The following is a 23,983-nucleotide window of genomic DNA, read 5'->3' as shown; positions in this document are numbered from 1 at the left end:
TACAGGAGGATGAGCCACGTCTAAAGTTGGGAATGACGCTGTACAATATACGAATGTTACCATTCGCATTATCAACGACGACGTTCATTCAATTTTACGCTCAGCTTGCAGTAACGACATTTTGCATACACTTGTTGCATTTGACTCAATGCCAATGACGGAGGCAAAAGAAAAAAAATGAAAACAGCGCGTCCGGTCAAGAAATGGTTCGTGATCCTTCCAAAGGAAAAAAAATTGCGATTGCTTTTTGCACCGTTCTCTGCAAGAGTTTCATTAACTTTCAAAACTTGTGTATTAAAAATCGCAATGTAAATTCTCGAAAATAAATACGTAAGCCTGAGTACAATAGTTTTTATCATTTAGTATCATATTGTCTCATAAATAATTTGAATGTTAGAATTTTACTATTATAAATTCACGATTTGAATGTTACACATTAAAAGAAATAATTTCTCAAACAAAAAAACGGTTGGCATAATCTCAATGACAATATATTTATGTTCAAGCGGTTGTAAAGATTAAATGTATTTCTCCCAACTCGCTCACTTAATGTAACGAACGTGTGCGTATAAGTCTGAGTATGGCTATGCTCGAATCAGGCCAAATATGGGCCGAATCGGCCTTCAGGACCGGCCTCATAGTTTAATCTTAGTTTGTTTTTTGGCCGTATCAAACGAAGCAAGAACAATCGATGCTTTGTTATCCGTTAAAGTTCGGAGGTAGTAAATCAGAACGCTTCCACGGACGCCGCTCCTCTACCTGCGTGAGAATCGGCAAGAATGGTGCATAGGTAATCGATGACTTTGCATATAAAACATAATAATAACATCATAAATTTCTGGGCCAAAGAGAGCGTGAGTTCGATGAATAAATTAAACGGCGCAGCCGGCCGGCTCGAATCAGCGACGCCATCGATCAACGATAGCAACAGCTCTCTAGTGAGGACAATGAATAAATTACGAGATGATATCCTACAATTGGCAGGATTCATTAACGTGAACGCTAAAAATTCGCGTGGTAACCGGTTCGCTCGCGATACAACGTTTTTGCCGTTTGCAAAAACATGCTACTGATGCCAAAGCAACTTTGTTTCTGCATTCTAAAAAACACACGCGATGAACTCTCATTAGAATCTACATCTATAATTTACTCTTTATTTAAGATTTTTCTTCATGCGATGTACCTACAAGATTGTACAAACTGCACGTAATATCTGGTTTTTATGTTCATTTCACATCGTTATGGCTATTGCTTTTTCCTATCTTCCATCATTATCGGCTAAACGCGCATTGGTATTTTATCGTTCACATATATACTTTAAGAGCCGCGTACCAAACAATGTAAATGATATTTCTCTCGTTCCTTCACTTTTCTTTACCGTCATCTCGCTATGTCAACCTTAGGGATATATTTGTATACAAATAAAGGGCGCGGATGAGAAGCCGCGGGTGGTCTTTTCGCGCTCATCACTCCGGCTGTCGATGACAACCGGTCATTGCAACGGTCGGATAATTAAGGACCTACCCGCAAGCGCCGAGGAGAGGAAAGAAAAAAAACGTGCTAAATTACCGGGGCTCGGAATCTAGGGATGACGCGGTGCACACGGCAGAGGCGCCTCGGGGCGGCGCGACAGAACCCGTCGACGCGGCGAGACGGAAAACGCGCATCGGCGTGTCAGCATGTCGAGAGCCACGGCCAGTTATTCGTTTCGCAAGCGCGGACCCGTGCATCGGCGACGTTAAACGGTCGGCGACAAGAACGCGCACGTCACGTAAACGAATGCGCGTCCCTCCTCCCAAACCCGCTTGCCCCGGCAGATCTTGCCGGCGTTATTTATGGCCAGTAACTCGCGGGGTTTGCATAAGCAGTTCGTCGAGCGAGAAAGAGAGAGATTAGGATATTCTTCTTCGAGATCCCGCCTAATTCCTGTTTATATGACATCGAGGCGCGGTGCAACATAGAAAGGGAGTCGGACAGATCTAGCTTTCTTGTAGGCGATTTAAACGGCATTTGCATGAAAGAGAACCGGCGTTGTACACCTTTAAAATCTTGATGGATCACGGTGATCGTTACGACGGAAAGAACGCATAACGAAAGGTACGTGTCTATTCAACCATTGCTCCGACTTTCTCACTTGTGATTCCTTGATTATATTTTATTAACTCTAAACATCGTCAATGACTGTTTACGACTTTCGACATTCTTAAAAAGCCTACGAGTTGAAATCAGTGCTATCACGTGGCCGCCCATGTAGCGCTTTACACATCGCTGAATACCGACGAGTATCCCGCGCGTCATGCACATGAATGGAGACTCGATGCATCTTGGCGGATACGCTCCGGTAGACTTAATCAAACGTACACCGACCGGTCGAGAGTTAATTCAACGTTATGGCTGATCGTTTGTCATACACGAAGGACGCAGTCTCGGCGCGCGGACGGTCGAGTTTTACTGGGACAAGCAAAAACGATATCCGCCGCGGACAAGAGTGGGTGGTCCGCGTCTCGATATTCACGAAGCTACGCGGGCGACATCGAGACACGCCGCCGGAGATAATACCTACGGTGAGCAATAAAATCGGTATCGCAGGAGCACTCCCGCGATCCACCTATATCCCGCGACTATAACCTCATGAATAATACGATGAGGCAGCGATATCATCGCGCCACCGAGTATAAGCGCCGTAGAAGTCGCAAGCGGTGTTAACTAATCGGGCGCGGTGCTGATCACCGAGCGCGACAGCCGGATTTATCGCTCATCCGCGGAGTTGAATTACCGCTTTGCTTGCGAATTGTCGATCGATTTCAACATGACAATCGCATATTTATTATTGAAGCCGCCGTGTCGTCGCCGCCGAAGTCGCGCTACGTAGACGGAGGCGTTGCAACCGTCTTAAGCGCCCCTATGCTGGAAGTGGCTCACGCGCCCCAAACGCAAAGTAAAAAAAAACAAAAAAAAAACGAAAAGGTTCCTAAAATTTCTGCTTTCACCGTTATGCCGGGTTACTGCAAACCAAGCAATCAATTTTTACATGTTTTTACGATTATATTTTGTTGTTGAAAATAATAAATATTATATAGATATTGATTCTTATTAATAAAAGTACTAAAAGCACGACATGCATAAGAATTCGACTTTTTTTGTAATGAGTGTGTTATGGCTCATCGAAAGGGATATTAAATGGTTAGGAAGCAATTTATCTAAATAGATTGTCGTTGAAATTTTTCGATAACCGCATCGCTATTCAAACGCGTATGTGCTTTATCGCTTAACAATGTGCGCTTGTCACACACATACGAAAGTGTATACACGTATATATTTCGACTATATATTCGACTATATATTCGACTATAATTTCTCTATTGCTGTTCCCCTTTCCAAGGTGGTCGCATAGGGCGCTGCCTTATCACACGTAAGCGAGTGTATCGCGCTGATAGGATCGCTTCCGGATACATAAGTTGCCTGAACAAAAGCGAATGTTGGCGAGTGCGCAAATTGTATCTCTCGACATTAAAAAATTTAAGAGCGGTAGTTTTTATAAGACGCTTAGCGCAGAGTTCTGAAATTTGTGTTGATAGTCGACCATTTCGATGGTCGATCGTTATCAACATTATTTCAAGATTCATGCTCGACCATCATCGATGGGACCACGAATCTTGAATTTCCGTGCTCGACCATGGAATCAATTAAGCCATGGGACCACGGATGCATGGATAGGCTAGGAAAGATTCTGAAGAAATTAGGGTATAGCAAGACTATATTTCAAATATATTTCAAAATCAATAACCAAACAAAAATCGATAACGAAAAATGCGCTCTTTTATTAAATAAATTATTTCAAATGTAAAACATAAATTTTCAATTTTTGTCCCGTTTGTGTAAAACATATTCTTTTTATTTTTAACTTATATTTACATTCGCATATGTGTTTCAAAAATTTTAATATATTAAGTTATTCGGAAAATATGTAGCAATTTTTATGACTAAATAAAAAACAATTGTTTTATATTTAAATCCATCTTTATTCAATAATATATGTACGTTGTTTTCGACACCATTGGCCATCTTTAACAACTTGTTTATACATATTACTAAATAAATGAACATATAAATATATAAAAATTGTTTTTGATTTTGTCATAAAAAAAGACTATAAACTTTTTGAATAATTCAATATATATCTTGCTTTAATTCTTATTTATAAAGAACATTTATTAAATATTCCAGAGTTAAATATTCAACGAATCTAAGTCCTAGCCCATCCATTTAAAATAATGGATCTATGACATTATATATTTGTTATGTTTTTATCTATAACATTCTTGTATATCATTATGCTTATAATATTGCATTGTATGATTTTCTTTATTTCATATTGAAATTTATCCTATTTTTATTGTATTCACATATACGAGGATAAAATAAAAAGTAAAAAAATTTTTTCATTCTCAAATTAATGAAAAATATCCCAAATATTGCAAAGAGATAAACTAGTCCTCATATAATGTTCTTGTCTACACTTACATACTCTTTAATTCATATATTTTTTAACTCATTGCAAACCGGAAACATAAATCAACATGTCCTGTTTTTGAAATGTTAATTTACGTGTTTCGAATAATCTTGTGTGGTATTATTAACATGTTCCATGCCGTGTGGCTTACTGGTGGCCTCACTAAATTTTCTATACAGGCCGTTTAAAATAAAATATTTTATATTTCTTAAATTTATTATAGCTTTTTATGATGTACAACATATTTTGTGTATGTTACATTTTATTTTTAGTAATTTCTATAATTATAATTTTTTACAACATATACATAAATTTCACGACGTAAATAGAAAGTTATGTAAAATCAGAGCGACATGGAACATGTTAACAGATAAATATATATAAAATATATATAACGCGTGTGACAAAAAATATAATTTAAATTTATCAAAATAATAAATAATTTGTTCTTCTAGAAACTAACTAAATTTAAAATATTTTGCAATGTGCGAACTAAAATTTTTATAAAATCAATATCATATACGATCTACAATGTGTTAAATTTTATAGTATGTATCTTATAGATCCATTATCTTAATAACAATCAAGACAAATTATAAACTCACTCACCGATTAATGCGCAGCAGCGGAGTTGTCATTCTGTTGATCTGCATAGTTGATGATCTGTAAAATACGAAAATAAGTCAAGATTATAGTTGCGTTCATAATGAATATTTATCAAATCATAATTGAGTACATTAAACTTTTAATTCTTTTTGTAAGCAAATATGGAATAAAAGAATTATTGAAAAAGTTTAATTATTAAAATAAAAAGCAATAAATATGTAAATAAATTCTAATAATAATCAATATTAACTAATGTGTAAATATTTTAAGTCTTTTAATTTACAACATTTTCAACAAATAAATGAATTATTATTTACCGTAAAGTTGCTCCGCCGGCGCCCGATGCTCCTCCTGAGCCTCCTCCTCCTCTCAGTGGTCCTTCGAAGCACTCACATTGAATCACACGCGTTCGCGGCGCATGCATTGCTCGCATGCGTACCTGAATACGAAAATCGCGCGATACTTAAAACGGCACTCCCGACATCACAGGCGAATCGAACCGAATTGTCCAAGCTGTGACGTTACGCGCGAGTTCCGTCCGCGTTTCAGACGACCACATTTACCAATTGGGGCACGATTCTCTCAAAACAGAAGGCAAAGTAAGCTCGAAGAAGATGAGGTGATTAGTCATCCAATCAACCGACTAGATACAAGACATCTGAAAAGCAATCGGTAGCGTTTGACTAACTCCGGTAGCCGTCCTCGACTACCTTCGACAGTCCGGCTATCTGTACAACTAGCGCGCTGCACGTAGAACCGAAGATTGCCCTGCCGTAGTGGAGATTTTATGATTGAAACCGACCTTTCCCTCCCCCGAGCCAAGCCTAAAGTCAAAAAAAATCGTGTCCCAATATTTGTCATACAGCAAAAATGCGTTCATCTATAGATTCGCTATAACTCTCGGCATTAACGGCACTCCCGACGCGCATTTTGTTATACTATACGACGGAACGAATATATTTTGTAGCACCGATTACGCGCACAAAGTTGGTCTGTAAAATAAAAAAATAAATGCAGATTAGTGTTTGAAATAATTAATATTTATAAAATAATTACTGAGCACATTAAACTTTATATATGGCGATTTGAAACGCGAAGGTTTATCTGTAAAATATACAAATACATTTATACTACAATGACATCCAAAATATTTTATCTAATAAATATCAATTGTTTTTGAAGCACAATTTAAGAAAAGCCTGATCAAAAGACTGAAATAAGAATTTCATGAGACATTTGGGAATGTCTTTTTAATAATCCTTTAACCAATTTAAAATCAATATTACTTCAGTAAAAGTAGCGAGTAATAAGTTTTAAATTTAAATTTTACTCAAGTTTACTTGAGATAAATTAAGGAATATAATTGTATTATTCATCTAAGCCTCTAAAGCTTTGTTATATTATATTGTGATCGGGGGCGTTGCGACCGTCAGAAGTGCCCCTACGCTGGAAGTGGTTCGGGCGCTCCAAGCGCTAAGCAAAAAAAAAACGCCATGCCACCACGCGGTTTTTACATACTTCAAAAATTATCGGGGTCTATTACAATTTTGCGCCCCTCCGAATTTTGCTACGCTGAAGCGTATATTGCGTACTATATTGCAACGCCCCCGTACGTAGATAGCGTGCAGCATGCACAAGCACCTACGATCCTTACGTCGGCATAATATTTTATCATCGATCGGGCCTTGCTCCGATAGTACGATTTATCGCTTGTCTTCGTCGTGACAACGTAAAATTGCCCCGATCGGTTTCGTCTCCATCGAATTCGCCCGGTGTACCGCTGAAAATCCGTGACACGTGATTTCCGCGACGGCGACAACGAATAGGCGCAAACCTGCATTCCGTCATCGCTCCTGAGAACCGGGCCGGGAATTAATTGTCCGCGGAAGATATACGACTTCGGCGACGACTCTCTCGATAATAAGCAGGTAGTTGGTAGCTATTCGCACGTCCTACGAACTCGCGCTCGCGTGGGCCGGCCATTCGTGGATTTTAAAATCGATACGACCTTCGGTTGCAGCGGGCAGCTGCTGGGCAAGATCAAGCGGCGCGCCGATAATGCGGTATCTTTGCGCATGAATTGATAATCGCGTTGCACGCGCGTATAAAAGCGTCGTTAAAAGTAGTAAAAGTACTTTCTACTCGCACATCCCGTGATCCGTCTATATTAAGCTTCAAAGTAAAAGATAAGGATTCTCGAGAGAGCAACTTTCGCAATAACCCACGCGCTTCTACTTCTTTTATAAAGATGCATACACTATTACGTCAGTTACTTAAAATATCTCCGCCATTATGCGTCTAAGCAGCGACATAAAACACATACCGTAATTTGTTTACTAACGGCGGATATTTTTTTAAATATATAAATGCGTTTTATCGAATCGAAGATTTTATTTTTCGACGATTTCAGCTCTATCAATTGTGCCTACAAATCGCATCCATTTAACGCTCGTAAAAAAAAACTCTCTTTTTGAAGGCACATAGTAACGGCTTGTTGCGCGTTCTGGCTTCCTTAGCAGGGGGATTCCTCTTTGGCATCGCTTTCGCTATAGGTATAATCCCGCCGACATCGCCAGTCTCTCTTCGATGCTGCGCACGTGTGATCCCACCTCGCTTCCCATTTCGGCATTACACGTTGGAGCGCCTTTACGCGTGGGATGCCGATGGGCTTGATTTCGGTCGAGCGAACTCAATGAGGAGAAATACAATGCGCCGGAGAGCGCCGGAGTCGCTTGCGAAATCGGGGCGAATCCCTCCGTGAGAACGAGACGAAAGTACGGTGGAGGGGGAAGGGGGGAGACGGTGGATCGAAAGGATTAAGAATGAACGTAACAATAAATTTATCACTGTCTGAGAAAGAAAGAAATAGCCGACGCTGCATACATATTGGAGTATTGGTTCGGGAATAGAAACATGTGTCAGGTAAGATAGACGCGATTTTGCGATATCATACTTCGTGTCTTTTCTTCGCGCACTACCTCAATCTCGATCCGTAGATTAAATATACATAGAATGTAAGAATGAAATTGAATACGGAACACGAAGGAATCTGGCGAAGGCTTTAGGGAAAAAAAAATAAACGGCAATACGAAAGAGATGAAAACAGAAAATATCTTTCCGCAGACGTTTAAACGTTTTCTCGATATTGATTATCCATATTACATATTTCTTATCTCTCTAGTCCATTAATTCCTGTATTAGATCAATTTTTACGTGAAAATATATTAATCCGAACATTTTTCTTCAGGAAACTGCAGCGTGAAGCTGGATTTGTGAGCCGATGGTGAAATTAATTTCACAGAGATCTCTATCTTTTTTCACAGACGCGTGCTCTCGTTGTTCCGAACTTTTTTTTTATCGTCGCCGTCTGGAAAAAGTACCGCCGGCTGTGTCGGCTTAATGATTCCGTGGAGAGGATAAAACGGTATATCGCGCAATTAATCCGAAAGGATCGGCGGAGCGTGTCATAAGAGCTCGTAAACCCAAGAAGCATTCTCTTGCGCGTCCTCTGACGCAAGAAGAAACAGAACGAAGTAATAATAAAAGAGATACAAAAGGAAATCGTGTTATCCGGCTACCAGTCTGAGATTTATCGATCTCGATGAGCGCTAGAATGAAAGAGTATGCAAATCGCTGCGTTTGAGTAATGATGAAAAAGCACTCATGAGTGTTAAAAAAAATACAAGGCGTTATTTCAACAACTGTATTTTTTCTTCGTTCGCCGAAGAGATCGGTATATCCCCGTCGTGCAATCCGTTTCGTGATTAAACAAAGTGCAAGAGAGCGAGAATGTGCCGCTCGTGTCTATAGGCGCTCGTAAAATCAGGAAGAATCCTCTCGGTGGCGCGCGAGAAGAGCCGCGAGACGAAGGAGCCGCTTAGAACCGCCGCGAGTGAAGTAGAGGGAGACGGCGAGACGGACGGATGGCCGGACGGACGGTCGGACGCACGGACGGACAGACGAACAGACGGACAGACGACGAGGGAGACGGAAGGCGACTGAAGGAGAGAGGCGCACAGAAAACGGGTCCACGGCTGGGTGGAGGAACTAGTCTCACCTAGTAGATCGCCCTGTCGCGGTGTGTGCTTTCGCGGGCGGCCGAGAGACGCGAACGAGAGTAGGAGGAGGGAACGCGAGTTCCCTTCTACGCGGCGCGAGAGAGGCGGAAAAAAAAAAAAGAGAGGCGAGAGAGCACGCACACAGACGTACGCGGGAGCCGTGCGGCCGCGGGAAGTAGTATACGTGCCTCGCGTGTATGCACGGCGTGTGTGCACCGGGAGGAAACGCACGTACGTGCAGAAGGAGTCGAGATAGCCGACGAGAGGGACGGAGACGGAGAGAGAGAAAGAGAGAAGCGAGGGAGACAGGCTGTGTGTATGTACCATCAGAAGAGTGTACCAGGCTACTAGTGTTGTGACGGCGATCGTGCCCACGACTTCTCCGGCGGGCCGGCATCCGCGTTCTATCCGTCTATCTTCCTTTCCGTCGCGCCCTACCTGATCCCCGACGTCGCGTCGGAAACCCTCCGTTCCCCCTTGCCCTCGGGAGCCCCCTTGGTATCCTCTTCCTTGTCGAGAGCGACCCCTACTCCCCCTTCGAAGCTTTCTTCCCTTTCCTTTTTGCTTATAGTTTTTTCTCTCTCTTTCTCTCTCGCTTCCTTTCTCTTCCCGCGTTCCCGGTGCAATTTCGCGGCACGCGTCTCTACTTCCGGCCGAAAAGTGACTTCTCGGGCGGCGGGCCTCTCAGCGGCGCACCAGTACAGTTCGCCGCTTTGACTGGGAATATACGCTTCGCGAGTGTCGTCGTACAATATCGCGCGTTGATTAGGCTCTGTTGTCCACGCGAGTGCAAGTGTTCTGGAAACGCGCACCACGTGCTGCCGCGACATCATCGTCGATGGGTACGTATGCGACTCTCGCATCGCAGTATGTCGAGATCACCCACGTTTACGAGCGGCGAACGTGTTCGTGGTTAGAAACGCATCCCGCGATGCGGAACGTCGCCCGAATGGCGCATTATCTGGATCTTACGACTTTGGAAGCTGACGAGTCGAGTTACAACGTAGCCACGTGTACGCGCTGCATCCGCAGAATCCTTAAGTTTATCTTTTCGATTCGTATAGTATAGTAAGGCACGCTAAATCACCGACATGGAAACGTGAGTTGCCGATAAAAATGCTCAGTCAGATCGGATGTCTTTGATTCCAGTTAAAATAGCCGCACACGCCGCGTACTTTTATATTACGACACATCTATTAATTTTTTTATTGATTTATCAGAGAAAAGCGTATTTTTTGTTGCAAGTTGAATTTACCTGGTTTTAATATTGCTTGTCTCGCTCAACAACGCGATTTAGTGATATTTAAAACTGTGAAGTGTAACGTTGTTATCCCAAAGGAGTGATTTACGTTTCGCATTACCATACGCAGTGTCAAAAATGCATAGCAAAAAGTGATTTACCCTCTTTCACACCTCAATGTGAAACGCGGTGAAAAAATTCGGTAACGGTTCGGTTAACCGCGCGCGACGCGGATCGAGCGAATCCGCTCGGAAAGTAACAGGTTCCAGGCACGCTTTTTACGAAACCGCTTGACTCGCAACGCGGAAAAATGTCCATGCCGTCAACGGCCTCGTTTATCTCACGTCAGACAAGAGAATAAAAATTGCACGGTGCCGTAGCCTCACGATGGGCCGTTCGGGTCGCGAGTTTCATCGTGGCGCGCCGAAGTACCGTGCGAGAAGATAACGTCTTGCACGCCGTCCATAAATCTTGACGCGGGGGATTACGTAAACGACGTCCATCTTAAACCGCGAGCACTCCGCATGTAATAAGCGACCGCGAATTTTCCGACGGAGGAATTCGCGCGGCACGAATTACATTCCGCGGGCAGCAGACCTTCCATTAGACGACGCCACGAGTGAATCGTTCGAGCGCTGATTTATTTACGATATGTGTGAGCACTTTCAGCTTGCGCAAAACGCACGTATAACACACCGGCACTACTGTGCGTGCGATTTCCCCGAATAAACCTCTTCGTAACTCGTGAAGCTTCACCAGCCCCCACAATGTAATGTCTTCGTGATCGTATTTCACGGGAAAAATAATAAACGTTGTACAAACCGACGATAATTAATCGTGCGTATCGATACGTCGCTTATTCGTTATCGTTGAAAAAGCTGCCGGGTGAATGATTTCCATATATTGTCCGATTCGATCTGCGCGCCTTTCGTCCTTCGACTGACGTCCATTTTTCATCGGATTAATAATTTTCCACGAACGACAACGATGCCTAGATTCGTATCGGCGGCTAGTTATCCACGAAGTCGCCCGACTTGTTTTTCTGCGCGACAGAAAGCGTCGCCCGAGGAAATGTATCACGCGTCACGGATCATCTGCGATTTTACATTGACACGTACGCTTAATGGAGCGAACGCCGTGTATTCATCGAACGGCACGCCCGCGCCATGGATAATATGCGATCTCAATCGGTCGCGGCTACAAATCATACACGGCAGCAAACGAACGACAAATAACGGATAAGTTTCGAGATTGAACGTGATTATCGAAAGTCAATAAATATTTCCCGCTTGTAACAGCCGCTTTTAAAAATTATCACCGCTGTTCTTAAATAAACCGTACGCGAGGTTTTAAAACCATAACCGTAACCCAAGATCCAATTTACCGCTCGCATGTTTAATTCTCAATCATCTGACCAACGCGGAGATAGCATATTAATTAATCCAAATGGGTCAGCATTATTTGGCGGATGAAAACCCACTATTTGCGCATCGTATACCTTTCATGCGGAGTGCCGGATGCAGAAAAATGGACTCACTCTTACGTCATTATGTTGTTACACGTATCACGATAATGATAACCCAACAGCGGCGCAATACATCGGCGTGTTCGAGGAGTTGCATATCAAATCGAAAGTCAACAACTTACGTTGTAGTTAATGCGAGACTTGTTTCAACTCTCCAAAGAGAGCCACATAATTATTAAATCGTTAAGGGGGCCATACACAGACAAGTACATACATCGCTTTTCGCGATTGCACGAGGATGGCTCTTTGATGTTTAAATTATCGTTAACACCGAGCTCGATAAAACGTGATAGTTCATAAATAGCAACGATCGTTCTTATTTCGCGGTGCTTTATAAAATTTTCAGTTAAAGAAAACAAAGATAAAGACTTACCGATACGCAGCGCAGCAGCGGAGTTGCACACACACACAAATGTTGATCTGTAAAATACAAATATATTCAAATTATAGCAGCATCCAAATTGTTTATAATTTAAAAAATAATTTTTATGTACATTTAATTTTTTATTTCTTTTTTGAACAGATATTTCATAAAAAAATACATATAATTTCCAAAACACTTCTTTTTATACACATATTTTTATAAAATTTGATATACAAAAATCTAATTTTTATGTAATATTAAAAAAATATCTGAAATTATTATATATATAAAAATTTTAAAAATGTTGAATATATTTAATATTTCTAAAAATATTGTATTAAATATTCTAAAATAATTTACAAATTACTTAAATTTTAAAGTAATCTAAAATATTTTATATGTATACATCATATTACACACTGAACGTGTGTGTGTGTCATGCGACCAAAGCAGGAATGAACAATTATCAAGGAAGGAACAGATAAATAATAAATTACTTACTCTACAGTTGCTCCGCCGGCGCCCGAAGCCCCCTGGGCCTGCTCCTCCTCTGAGTGGTCCATCCGTGGCACAAACCTCACTCGCGGACATGATTAATTACGATCGCGCGCGTATGAATCATTAGAATTCGACGACCGACATTTTATGGCACTCCCGACATTAACGACACTCCCGACGCGTATTTCATCGTATTAAAACGGACGAATTACGCGCAAAAAATAACGACGACTTTTTAGCATAAACACTGATCTGTAAAAAGCAAAAACGTACAAATTAAATGCGATAGTACTCAAAATAATTAATTATATTTCAAAAATAGTTATTCTAATATTTTAAATTTTGTAAATATTTCTTAATAAATATTCCAGATTGTTAAAATAACATGAAATATTTTATTGTATACGTTATATTACAAACTAAATGTGTCATGCGATTGTTGCGCGAGAATAAACAATTACCAAAAGCGAGCAACAAATAATAAATTATTCACCGCGCAAACTCTACAGACGTGACTACGATTGTATTTTCTAATTAAATATATCTCAATGTCGTTGAACTTGGAATTTATTTATCCCGTATCCACGACATTCTGTTATTTAGTAGAAAGAACGAAATAACTCTAACAATTAAATATTGCGAAATAATTATTGCTTGTAAATATCACGGTAAAACAATAATATTCGTAATTTCTATTCTATCGTTTTGATTTCTATTTTACATAAGCAGATAAATTATTATTACAGATACGTTATTTATGCTTACATGTCGTCAATAACGTCGATTTAATCAATTGCAGAAGCTAACTAATTACAAAAACTAATTATTCGTAGAGAATAATCTTGTTTAGTATATTTAGTTGCTATTGTGATCACGATTTAGGAGACAATAACGCGGTAACGCGGACGTACACGAGCGATTCCCACCGCTACCTTCCTACTCGACCGTCGTCACGTAAATACGCCAAGAATGTGATGGCGCGGATACATAACAACATACTAAGGTAAACAAAAACTGAGTGTCGCGCGGAACCGTCGGACAATTCCCCGAAATATCTAACGCGCTATGAAATATTTCTCGTATTATGAAATGAAATATATCCTGTCTTTCAAACGTTTCAAAATATCGATAAACAAGCTCTGTTATTACATGTTTTATACTCTTCCCTCGTTAGAAGTCTATAAATCTTCGTTTTATAGATCCTCGTTAGCGTCTAGGATCAGGATCTACTCGATTTAAAAATCTTTTAAAAACCTAACGAAGATTGTTACCTGAACTTTAGTTCGGTTCCAGTCCTTGAACATAAAATTATATTTTGTAAAAAATATTCCAAAACTTACTTCAATAAAGTCAATATATTTTTCTTTTAATAAATTGCCGAGCTTAAAAATTTGATATACAAAGTATTTTTATTTTACATGATAGTTTACTTGATTGTTCAACTAATGAATATAATTATCATTATAAAAATTAAATTACTGTGTAGGAAAAATTACTATTAATTACTATTACAAATTACTGTTCCAACAAACTCTATTTCTTGCTTCTTGCTATCTTTTTCCCCGTAAAACACGATGGCATCACGAAAACCCGCATAAGGATAATGCCAGTTAATGGATGCAATTAATTTTGAAAAGAATAAATAATCTTTTTGTACCACTTCGATTCATCATTCAAACGAACAAATGAACGTATCCTGGTATCGGCGTCTTGCCCGTCTCTTCGCTCTTATGTTTGCACAACCGACATAAGTCATGCGTTTATATTTGCATACCGACAATACATACATCGGCAATCCGTTTTCGCGATTGACACATTATATTAACAATTTTTAATCGCAAATCGTAACCGCGCGTAAATATACATGCATAAATATCACACTGCGCGTTCTTATTTTACAAAATACAAGTAAAATATCGCAATGCGAAGCAAACACGATAGCTGCTGTACGGATAGAAATTTATTATGTGGTCGCTTAATTTATTATCCTAGCTGCGCACATAGTAAGGCTTATGAAAAAAACGCGTTACGGATTTAATAATTCCATTCGAAATACGCAAGTGTAATCATCCGATAATTTCTTTTTTTATTACTTAAATAATCAAATTATGAAAATAAATCATGATAGCATTATAACAGTAATAATACTTTTTATTTCTTCATGGTATCAGTGGCAATTTATTTGGCAGAATTTTTTTCCAGCTAATCAATATTAATTAAATTTTGTTCGTTATTACAAACGAAAGCATGTTACGCGAATGCGTGTAATTTGAGAACCGACAAGCGAAAAGCACTCGAAAAGCGCAAGATTAATGGACTTCATCGTTGGCATTTTTTGCAGCTCAGTGAAAATCGTTTTATGTCAAAAAAAAAGCACTTACGCGAACTCATATAACAATCGCGAGATTATTTCACGTCGCATAATTCGCTCGTTGGGTGGGTTGTCATATTAATTATGTCAACATTTAAAAGTTCAACGGTAGTAAACGTCGACGGGAACGCCTGTAGATATTAATCGCACTCGATCGACTTCAGAATTTATTCGCTTTCTCGTTCGTGCCTTTTCATTCGAGCTTCGATATTTTCACATACGATTACCTACTGGTTTCGATAGTTATTGAAATGCATTTCCGTTGCCTCTCACTTTGCCATCTCTATTTTTTCAATCGAGTTTTCTTCCTTTCCACAAAAAAATAAATGTTTATCCAAGAAGCGGCGAAACCGCCCACTTCCGGTCGAACATCAATTATAAATATACGTAAGGATTGCGCGCAGAATGCATGTTCATTCGCCGTAAACTCTCATCATCCTCTAATGACACTCACGCCGTTAATCCACAATGATGTCGCCGGCCGATGTGGCATATTACAGGCGTGATAACTCAATCGAGTTGATGCGAGGCGCTTTAAAAGCTGTACGGTCCGCTTATTAATATTCTACGGTTTGCATCGTAAGTGGTTATGTCTGTTACTGACGCGGCATACAATTGTCGAGTATACGGCTACACCGATACTTATAATTTGCACCGTTGCAACGTTATTCCTAGCTAATTACCAATTCCGCGTCGCATTAATGAACTTGCTTTGACTCCCCCCTCCCCATCCGACCATCCCTGCTTGTGAACCTTCCTCGCGCCTTCAATGCGTGAAGCATCAGGTTTGATTTCGATGTGAAGGTGTGATTGTGAGAAAAAACATAAGCTACTCGTATGGATGAAATCAGCGTGCAGCTTATACGATGTGATCATTATATTCGAGAACTTTGCCGAATATATTACAAAGATCAGACTAGTTAATATTAATTAATCAATTATTAAAAAAACTGTATTACAAATTATGCCGCGAGATAAAAACGATTTTGACAACAATGTTGTTCGAATAACACTCATTATAAATTAAAATATGTTAATGCTAGTTGATAGATTATTAAGTAGGAACGAACCTGTATGCAAATTATGGCTGAGATTACAATCACGATTTTAAAATCCGAAGTTTCCGATAAGCACCCGTCAACGACGTCATCTCTTAGCTTGCGTTTCCGACGAGAAACACCGCGGAGCTATAATTCCATTGTCCGCGAGAGAGACGCAAGAGTCATGTTTCGAACCGGGCTATAACCCGGGTAGAAGAATTCAGTAGCTTGTTGGACTCGATCATCGGCACGGTATGGTTGAACGAATTCCAATTATCGTAACTATGGAGCGTTGCCATGAAAACGACCCTGAAGCCAGCTCGGCAGCACGACGCGTTTGAGAAAATCGCGCGAGACGCGTTATATTCGAGTATAAGCGTCGCGCGCAGAAAATATGGGATAAAGCTGATTGCCTATCTCATTCTTCCACCGGCGAGACTTTTTATCCGGAGGAACGGACATGAATAAAAATGTCTTATCCCTTTCATTCTCGTAGAGAGATAAAATTCCTCTTTCACCTTTCTTTCGACTCTTAAGATTTTTCTCCCGGGCAATGGTCAAAGAGAGCTTAATTAAGTACTTTTTTTACAAGTTCTTTCTACGTTTCGCGGCCGGTTGAACATTCTCCGAGCTTAACAAAGCCTTAATTTGTAACTTAAATCGCGGGAGTGACGCTATTCGCTGCGTAATGAGTGAATTTAACGAGAAACTCACGTTACGATTACGACGTGTGTGTTCCAGGATAAAGAAGAACATCGGCAGACACCAAAGGGATCGCGTTTCATTAGCAAGATACAATGTTCGATTCAATGTCAATCATGCGGTGTCTATTGATGCTCCAGATTTTAATCGCCGTAGTGCAGCCCAACCTCGAGGCTCGGCAAGGTGTATCTAATATCAGAGGTAAGTGTCATGCAAATACATATCCTTATTTAATCCTGCTTAAATATCAATCTGCTTATACTAATCATACGATTCGTCCGCGACATTGCAGCCTTGTTCAATCAACTTGATTTAATTGCAATGTAAAAGTATGATGCTCTCGATATTGATTGTCATCTTAGTGTCGGATTTTTCTTATTCTTATTAATTCTCCTGTGAGTTTAAGCTGATAAAAAATTTTGTATTTGAACCAAAATACGTCAGAACGCGTTTAGTCTCCTCGCGTTCACTTTCTCGAGTTTCTTCGACTCGCGTGAAAACTGGCCGCGGCGGGTTCTCGAACAGAAGCCTTGCCTTTGCGGCATAAAAGCATTAATAGGAGCGAGAATCGGCGGTGGCGCGAGATTCTGCGAACGACAAGAAAGAAAAGGATTTGGAAAAAATTGAACGCGCAGTTCCTTCAAATGACCATCGGGATGTGTCGTAAAATGCTAATTCGCGACTTATTTATACGTCGAGACATCTTAATGGCTGTTAAAGGCTCATGCTGATTTTTAATTATGTCGATAAATATTTCAAGGGTGTCGCGTGGTAGTGGATTAGACTGTCACTCGGATCCGTAATTGATTGTCATCCGGTAACGCTCGCGGTGCAACATGAATATTGTGCCCGGTTTCGACGTCGCTACGCGATTTTGCTGATCTTATCGAGAGATATCGGCCGACGTAAACCTGCCGACTGGCATATGGCCAATCGACATAACTTTTAGTGCTGCTTCTGACGTGCTGTACCGCGCAAGGAACGCTGATTCGGCAAAGCTGCAAATATTCGTGAAATTTTGGAGCAACTGCTAAGCATGTATAAAAATCGATGTATCGTCATCGATAAGATGAGATTTTAATATAGTAGATATACGAAAATAAATATATTTATTTGCGGAAAAATAGAAACAATGATTGACATGAGAACTTTTTTTCGTATTTACTGCGTCAAAAATTGAGCGCACCAAAACTTCAAATCTTGCAGTTAAATATTAATGATTTTTTTTTGCATTGTCCTAAGCGCTATTTACGCAATCGTATTTACGTTGCATCGTTTGTCAACTGTGTATCCGCCAGAAACGTGACAAGTCAGAGTGATGGATGCGTCTTTCTTTTCTGATTTCACTCGTTCCGAACGTATTGTACATCCGACCAACGGAGAAAAAGACCTTTCACCGTGAACTACTTTGTTAACATCCAGCGCGTACTCGGAGACAAAAGTCATCCGACGTGGCTACGCACGAAGACAAATTTTATGAACGACAAGCGGTGAAAAGACAGATTTCATGTACGAGGTAACGAAATACCAAAATGCCGGCAAACTTCGGGAGACTATAAAGTAAGAAGAAAAGTGATCGCGAACTGAAAGTTGCGCTGAGAAATTGGCGTTGCATTGGAAATTTGCGGGCAAAATGTCTTTTTCGATGTAAATTGCCGTCGTCGGCAGCGTCACCTAATGAGTCCCGGTCGCTCGTAAATATTTATTCGTTCTGTAGGCGAGGAAAATGCGCGAGACGTCGAATTACAGGATCGAGAAAGAGAGAGGGACCGTGCCGGACGTGCCGTTTCGAAATTACCCTCTCGTTAGGGGGTAGTTATTATGATCAGGGAAAATTACACGCCGTGCGCGGGGGACTTGTTTACCGAACACCGTGGCCTGAAACCCCGAGCCGGGTAACTGACACGGGTAATTTGTGCTTGGCTCGCGATAACCACCGGCGTCTCTCTCTTTGGTGATTGCAAAATTATTAACTCGCCGGAGGTAACGTAATGACGAGACATTAGTGCGGTTTGCGCCTCATCGTGTCGATTGTCTTTCTCTCTCTCAATTTGGGAATTAACCGACCGTGCCGGTGAAAAAGAAATTATTGCCTCGCTCGTGATCGTTTCCGATGAAGCGAGGAGTCTCGGAATCGACGAAGGGGTAAATTTGTCGAATCGAGGCAAACCGCGAGACGTATATTGCCCGCAAGAGAACATTTCGTACGCCGGTCTCGTGCAGCCGCCTGCAATCAACTTGAGAGCGCTCTCTCAGAGTATTCCGAGTGTGTTTGCCAACTCTACAAAGATCACTCACGAATGTGACATGTGTCTTCGCGCGCCGCTTCTGTCTTTGCCTGTACACGTCAAGTCGCGGTCACGGCGGATGCAATCAATTTTTCGATTGAAAACATATCGCTTCCGCTCCTATCTTCGATTTAGACCAGTATGGGCTACCATTTGAAATTGATTTCCTCGGGATTGAATGGGATCACAAAATCGTTTAGATGCCGATTGGAATACATACATATAATTGTTCGGAATAACCCAATTGAAATGTCAGCTAACGTTCGTTACGAATCCCAACCAACATTCTCTATCGAATGAATTATAGGTATGAATTTCTGCTGAGTCAAAAAAATGACAAAATAGCCTCACCGAATTTATGCGCAATGTTCTGATGACGTGAATTATTGATTATTAAGTAACGAAAATAAATAAGTATGCAGAAATTCGAAAAATCATCGACCGTAAAATAAAACGTTCAGGGCCAAAGCGAAATATCGTAATCCCAAAAAACACTCCATGTGGCCATCAAGAGCCTCGTACCCTTTTTATCTTCCGACGGAGATCACGGACCTGCGATGGCGCCAAACGTACGCAAAATCAACGACGAGGAAAAGAAGAGCGCCTGAGCGCGGAGCCGCGCTCGTGTCCGTAAAACCAACACGACGAGGCGCCCATTCATGGCTCGAACACGCTGAAAAATCACCCGTTCGTTCGCCGCATAAATGCACGCGGCACGGACGAGCAGCGTGGGCGTTGCGCATGTACATATATCCGCGGCAGCATATCATAGTATACGCGAGAGCGCAGCAAGCAACGCATCTGCAGCACCTGCACAGAAACAGCGCGCGGGCGATCGCGTGGGCAAGCGCTGTCAATGGACGCGAGAGATTTTGTTTTCTCTTTGCGGCGAGTTTTTGATCCTGGGTTTAGTGCCGGTGACGCAGCCGTGAGAAATGAAAGGTAACTCGCGTAGGCACTGGGAAACGTGCAGAATCCGAAAACGCTACAAAGTAAGTCGCGTAGCGTAGGCACGCCAACGACGGTTGGCCGATCCTCGGTCGCCGCGATTTGTCTTCGGCTCGAACGTAGACGCGTTATTCGATCCGCTTGTCGGGACGAGATATCTTTAATAGCTGATCGTAGATTTGCATAATTTGCGTCGAAGAAGAAATATAATAATGCACGGTGATGTAAATTTTAAGTAAAAAAAAAAAAAAAAAAAGGAGATACGAGAGACAAATAGAGACGTGAACGCATGAAAATATTGTAGCTTTTAACACGCTTATGATAATGATGTTTTTGATTCAAAGCAAATGTATATTTGTGATCTCAAGCAAAACTAGAAATCCTTTTTACGTTGGAATAAATACAAGAATAAAAATAAAAATGAAAAAAATACTTCATTAACATAAAATAAAAATTTAAAGGTCAACACAATGGCCAAGTTTTTCAATCGTAATTTCGCGACCAGTTCTTTCTATTGTTATTATCAGTTTCATACTGCGAATTCTATCATAAGTAAAATATGCGAAAAAGGTCAACCGTGTCGAATCCCTCGCCATAATGCCCCACGCGTGTCCCTTTTATCTCCGTTGCACGTTCGCGATATAAGTCATAAGAATCGTGTATGTATACCGGCACGAGAAAGATTCAATGGGTGATACGTAACGCAAACATTGCTTTGCAGCTGGCCATTGTGACAGGTACAGCGACGACTCCGGTTGCGACTTAACGCGGTATTGTGCCCAGATGCGTTAGGTGCATCTATCTCTCCGCAAGATAATAAATTGCAAACATAACCAACCATTTACCCGAGTACACTTATACGCCGTGACCGCATGCTGCACGGACGTGCCGCCTTATCTTGGTAACCGTTTCTGCGGAACAAGAACTCCAGAGATATTTCTCTCAAGAGCTGCCACGGCTCTGATACACTGCTGGCGCATCGCGGGAATCCAAATATTTTCTGTAACCAGCCGTATATTTGTTGCCCTTTATCTAAATCCCCGAGTCACGAGCGACAGAGTGATAACAAAGATCTGGTTTACGGTGAAATAAAATTTTATATGCGCGCAGTTAAAGTCGCGCGCGCGCGCGTAGAAAGCGCGCCGATTTACAATTTACTTGGAGCGCGCGATATTCACTCGCGGAATTTAATGATCTCATAAATAGAAACGAAAATACTTGGGAGAGAAACATCGGGGAACGTTGGATCGATCAACATTTCGCTTCCGGCGAAATTGCATTCGCGTCACGTTCGGGGACTCCCCGGAGTCTTAAATTAAATCTGCGTGTATAAAACTGCGGGCGTGGCTGTTAATTCGTCTCTTCGCATAACGCGGGTATGCGAAGCGCGACGCTGCAGTTTGCACTGGCAAGTTTGCCGAGTAGAATCGCGCGCCGTACGATTCCGTTCCCCGAGGAACACGGGAGGACATTGTCGTCGACGAGTAAACTCCGAGTGTGCCAACGGCACGTGAGAAATTTGCCCGTGTCGTTCGTCTCGACACCGCCGTCACTTATCGAACGTGTAAACTACCTGCCACTGTGTCTTCCAGCCGGGACAGTGCAATAACGGACTTCACCGATTTCCCTGGAGCCATCGAGTTACGATATCTCTCACGGTAGAAACGATGAACTCCTCCAGTGCCGACGACGAAGCGTCGCGTGCTTCAATAAACATTGCACGTTATACCGCAGCGGTTGTGCGAGTTATGCGAATCGAACGAGTTGCGTTGTATTTATTCCGCGAGGTAAATATCCAGCTCGCGCCGGCATCGGAATTGTGGCGCTTCGTCGACCGAGGAATATCCGTAGAACGTGCAAGTGCCCGTGGGTGAGGAGCTCGAGTATCTCTCGAAAAGGATTACTCCTGCGGCATGCTCCGCAGCGGCCGCCGCGTGGGCTTTATTCGTTATTACTGATCGGCTACGGCCCACGCTCTCGACGGCATCTTCGTCCTGTCTGCCCCCGCAGGTGCGAATCAGTCACTCTTCTCGGACAACGTACACGCCACTCCCGCTAAAGTGGCGAAATAATAGCGGCTGCCTGTAACGGCGACCGCGGGAGGAGGTCGTTTCGTGTTCGCGGCCTTTATAGTCAGCTACGCGCGTAAATCACGAGGAAATATCGTTCGGAAAACTAAAGGGAGAAGTATCGGCAAGGTGCTGGCCCCGGCACCTGGAAGCCAGTCTTCTTTCGGCCAAGTCTTGAATTATTCTGGTAATCGAAAATTGCGCCTCGTGTATCATACGTCATTCTCAACGTTTCAGATTCGCTCGCAAACGCGATATCGCTTTGAAATATTCGTGCGTGTAACATTTAAAAAGTCTCTTGCATTCTGACTTTGATAACGCTTCAAATTAGATTCGATTCGACTTAATTTGTATAATTATTGATGTTTACGACGCGATAATCCGCAGATTAAAGCGTAGAAATAGCGCTCGCAGAGCAAAGAAATAAATATCATTCAACGAGCGTGTCGTAATGCAGCTAATTAACGAAAGGTTTGCACATCGGGACTATCGCGCCGCGCTTAATCTCTATCCACCTACGCGCGAACATCCGACGACGGCGGCATTGAAAAATAATCCTATATCGGCGATGCGAGCCATTCGCATGCGGCCTCTGCGCGTAATCCGCAAAAATGAAATTCGATTAATTACGAGTGTTATCGCGGATTCATCGGACGATCGGTGTATCTGTTCGAGCGCGACCAAATCGCGTACGACGCGTGTACATACACGCGTGCGCGCGCAAGAGAGAGAGAGAGAGAGAGAGAGAGAGAGAAAGCAATGCGCGCGGACGGATTAACGGGGGCACGGACAATAATTAAGTTGTACCGCTGGTGATTAATCGCCGTCTCCGGTCGACCTAACTCGATCCCGTGCCGAGCCAGGCCGCGCGACGAATACCGCCGCGCGACTAATACGTTTCGCCCGTAATACGCGCGGGCGCGCGAGCGTGTTTCATTACGTTGCAATCGGGGAAATTAAACGCTATGTCGTCACGAATGGCAAGGGGAGTCATCGGTCAAACGTGGCCGTTTTTCGAATGATTATGATGCAAATACGCATCGAATATTGCATCTAACAACTACGCGCGTTTGTAACGATCGGCATAATCGCTTTTACGTACTTTGCGCGAGTTAGTTGTTGAGCGCGTATTTATTATGACAATACTCAGTACATAGCAGAAACTTTGTTACTGCTCGTTATTCCGCTTTATCGGCTATCTGTTAAAATTGCTGCGATAAGCTGAATATTAGAGAGAGAATATGTTCTTTTTATATTAAATAATAAATTGCGATGTTGTGAAAAGATATGTTTGAAGTACGTACTACACTTTCCGTTCAAAATGATGTACGTTAGCGTTTATTACAATTTCCTCGCAATTATTATTAATCAGCTAAACTTCAACCGTGCAAGAAATCCCGATTTAAGAATTAAACGAGACGATTCGTCACGTTTTCACGAGAAAATTGAACGAGGGAATGTCCAGACGATTTGTCAGTTGTTTCAGGTAAATTCCTTAATAGCTCTATTGATCTCATTTGAACGCGAGGATAAACCACAAGTGCCGCATTAACCGCATCCGCGGGAACCTTGGGCGCGGCTTGTTTAATCAAAGCTATCTCGTTCGCTGTAAAAGCGAGACCAGCTGTTGTGGCTCGATAGTACGGCGTGCGCGGCGAGTTTCGAGGCACACAGTGCAACGTTTGTATGAGATCGGACGGCGGTGTTCTATACCTCGGATTTTCGAGAATACACCATTGTTCGAGTGCCATCTTGATTGGC

At 41.9% G+C, this 23,983-nt stretch overlaps 2 protein-coding genes across 7 annotated transcripts in view; one reads left to right on the top strand and one right to left on the bottom strand.

The window, feature by feature from the left end:
- LOC105670036 (zwei Ig domain protein zig-8) overlaps positions 1 to 12,340 on the bottom strand; it is a 265,129-nt gene extending 252,789 nt beyond the window's left edge. For both annotated transcript variants that reach the window (XM_067358628.1, XM_067358629.1), the window contains exons 1-3: positions 12,316 to 12,340; positions 5,437 to 6,111; positions 5,123 to 5,176 (exon numbers count right to left, since the gene is read on the bottom strand). The gene's annotated coding sequence lies outside the window, so the exon portion shown is untranslated. The remainder of the gene's footprint in view (positions 1 to 5,122; positions 5,177 to 5,436; positions 6,112 to 12,315) is intronic.
- AdamTS-B (ADAM metallopeptidase with thrombospondin type 1 motif B) overlaps positions 9,132 to 23,983 on the top strand; it is a 42,147-nt gene continuing 27,295 nt past the window's right edge. Inside the window, exons 1-2 of one of the 5 annotated variants that reach the window (XM_067358605.1) lie at positions 9,132 to 10,019; positions 16,957 to 17,118. In XM_067358605.1, coding sequence (XP_067214706.1) covers positions 17,013 to 17,118 — 106 coding nt within the window. In that variant the 5' untranslated portion in view covers positions 9,132 to 10,019; positions 16,957 to 17,012. Of the gene's footprint in view, positions 10,020 to 16,956; positions 17,119 to 22,012; positions 22,164 to 23,983 lie in introns of those variants that run through there. The other 4 variants (XM_067358604.1, XM_012363358.2, XM_012363359.2 and 1 more) reach the window with 4 other exon arrangements.

The sequence above is a fragment of the Linepithema humile genome, chromosome 7 (genome assembly GCF_040581485.1).
Source record: "Linepithema humile isolate Giens D197 chromosome 7, Lhum_UNIL_v1.0, whole genome shotgun sequence".
Taxonomy (NCBI): Eukaryota; Metazoa; Arthropoda; class Insecta; order Hymenoptera; family Formicidae; genus Linepithema; species Linepithema humile.
Note: the sequence above shows the minus strand (reverse complement) of the source record. Positions and strands in the feature narration are given on the sequence as shown.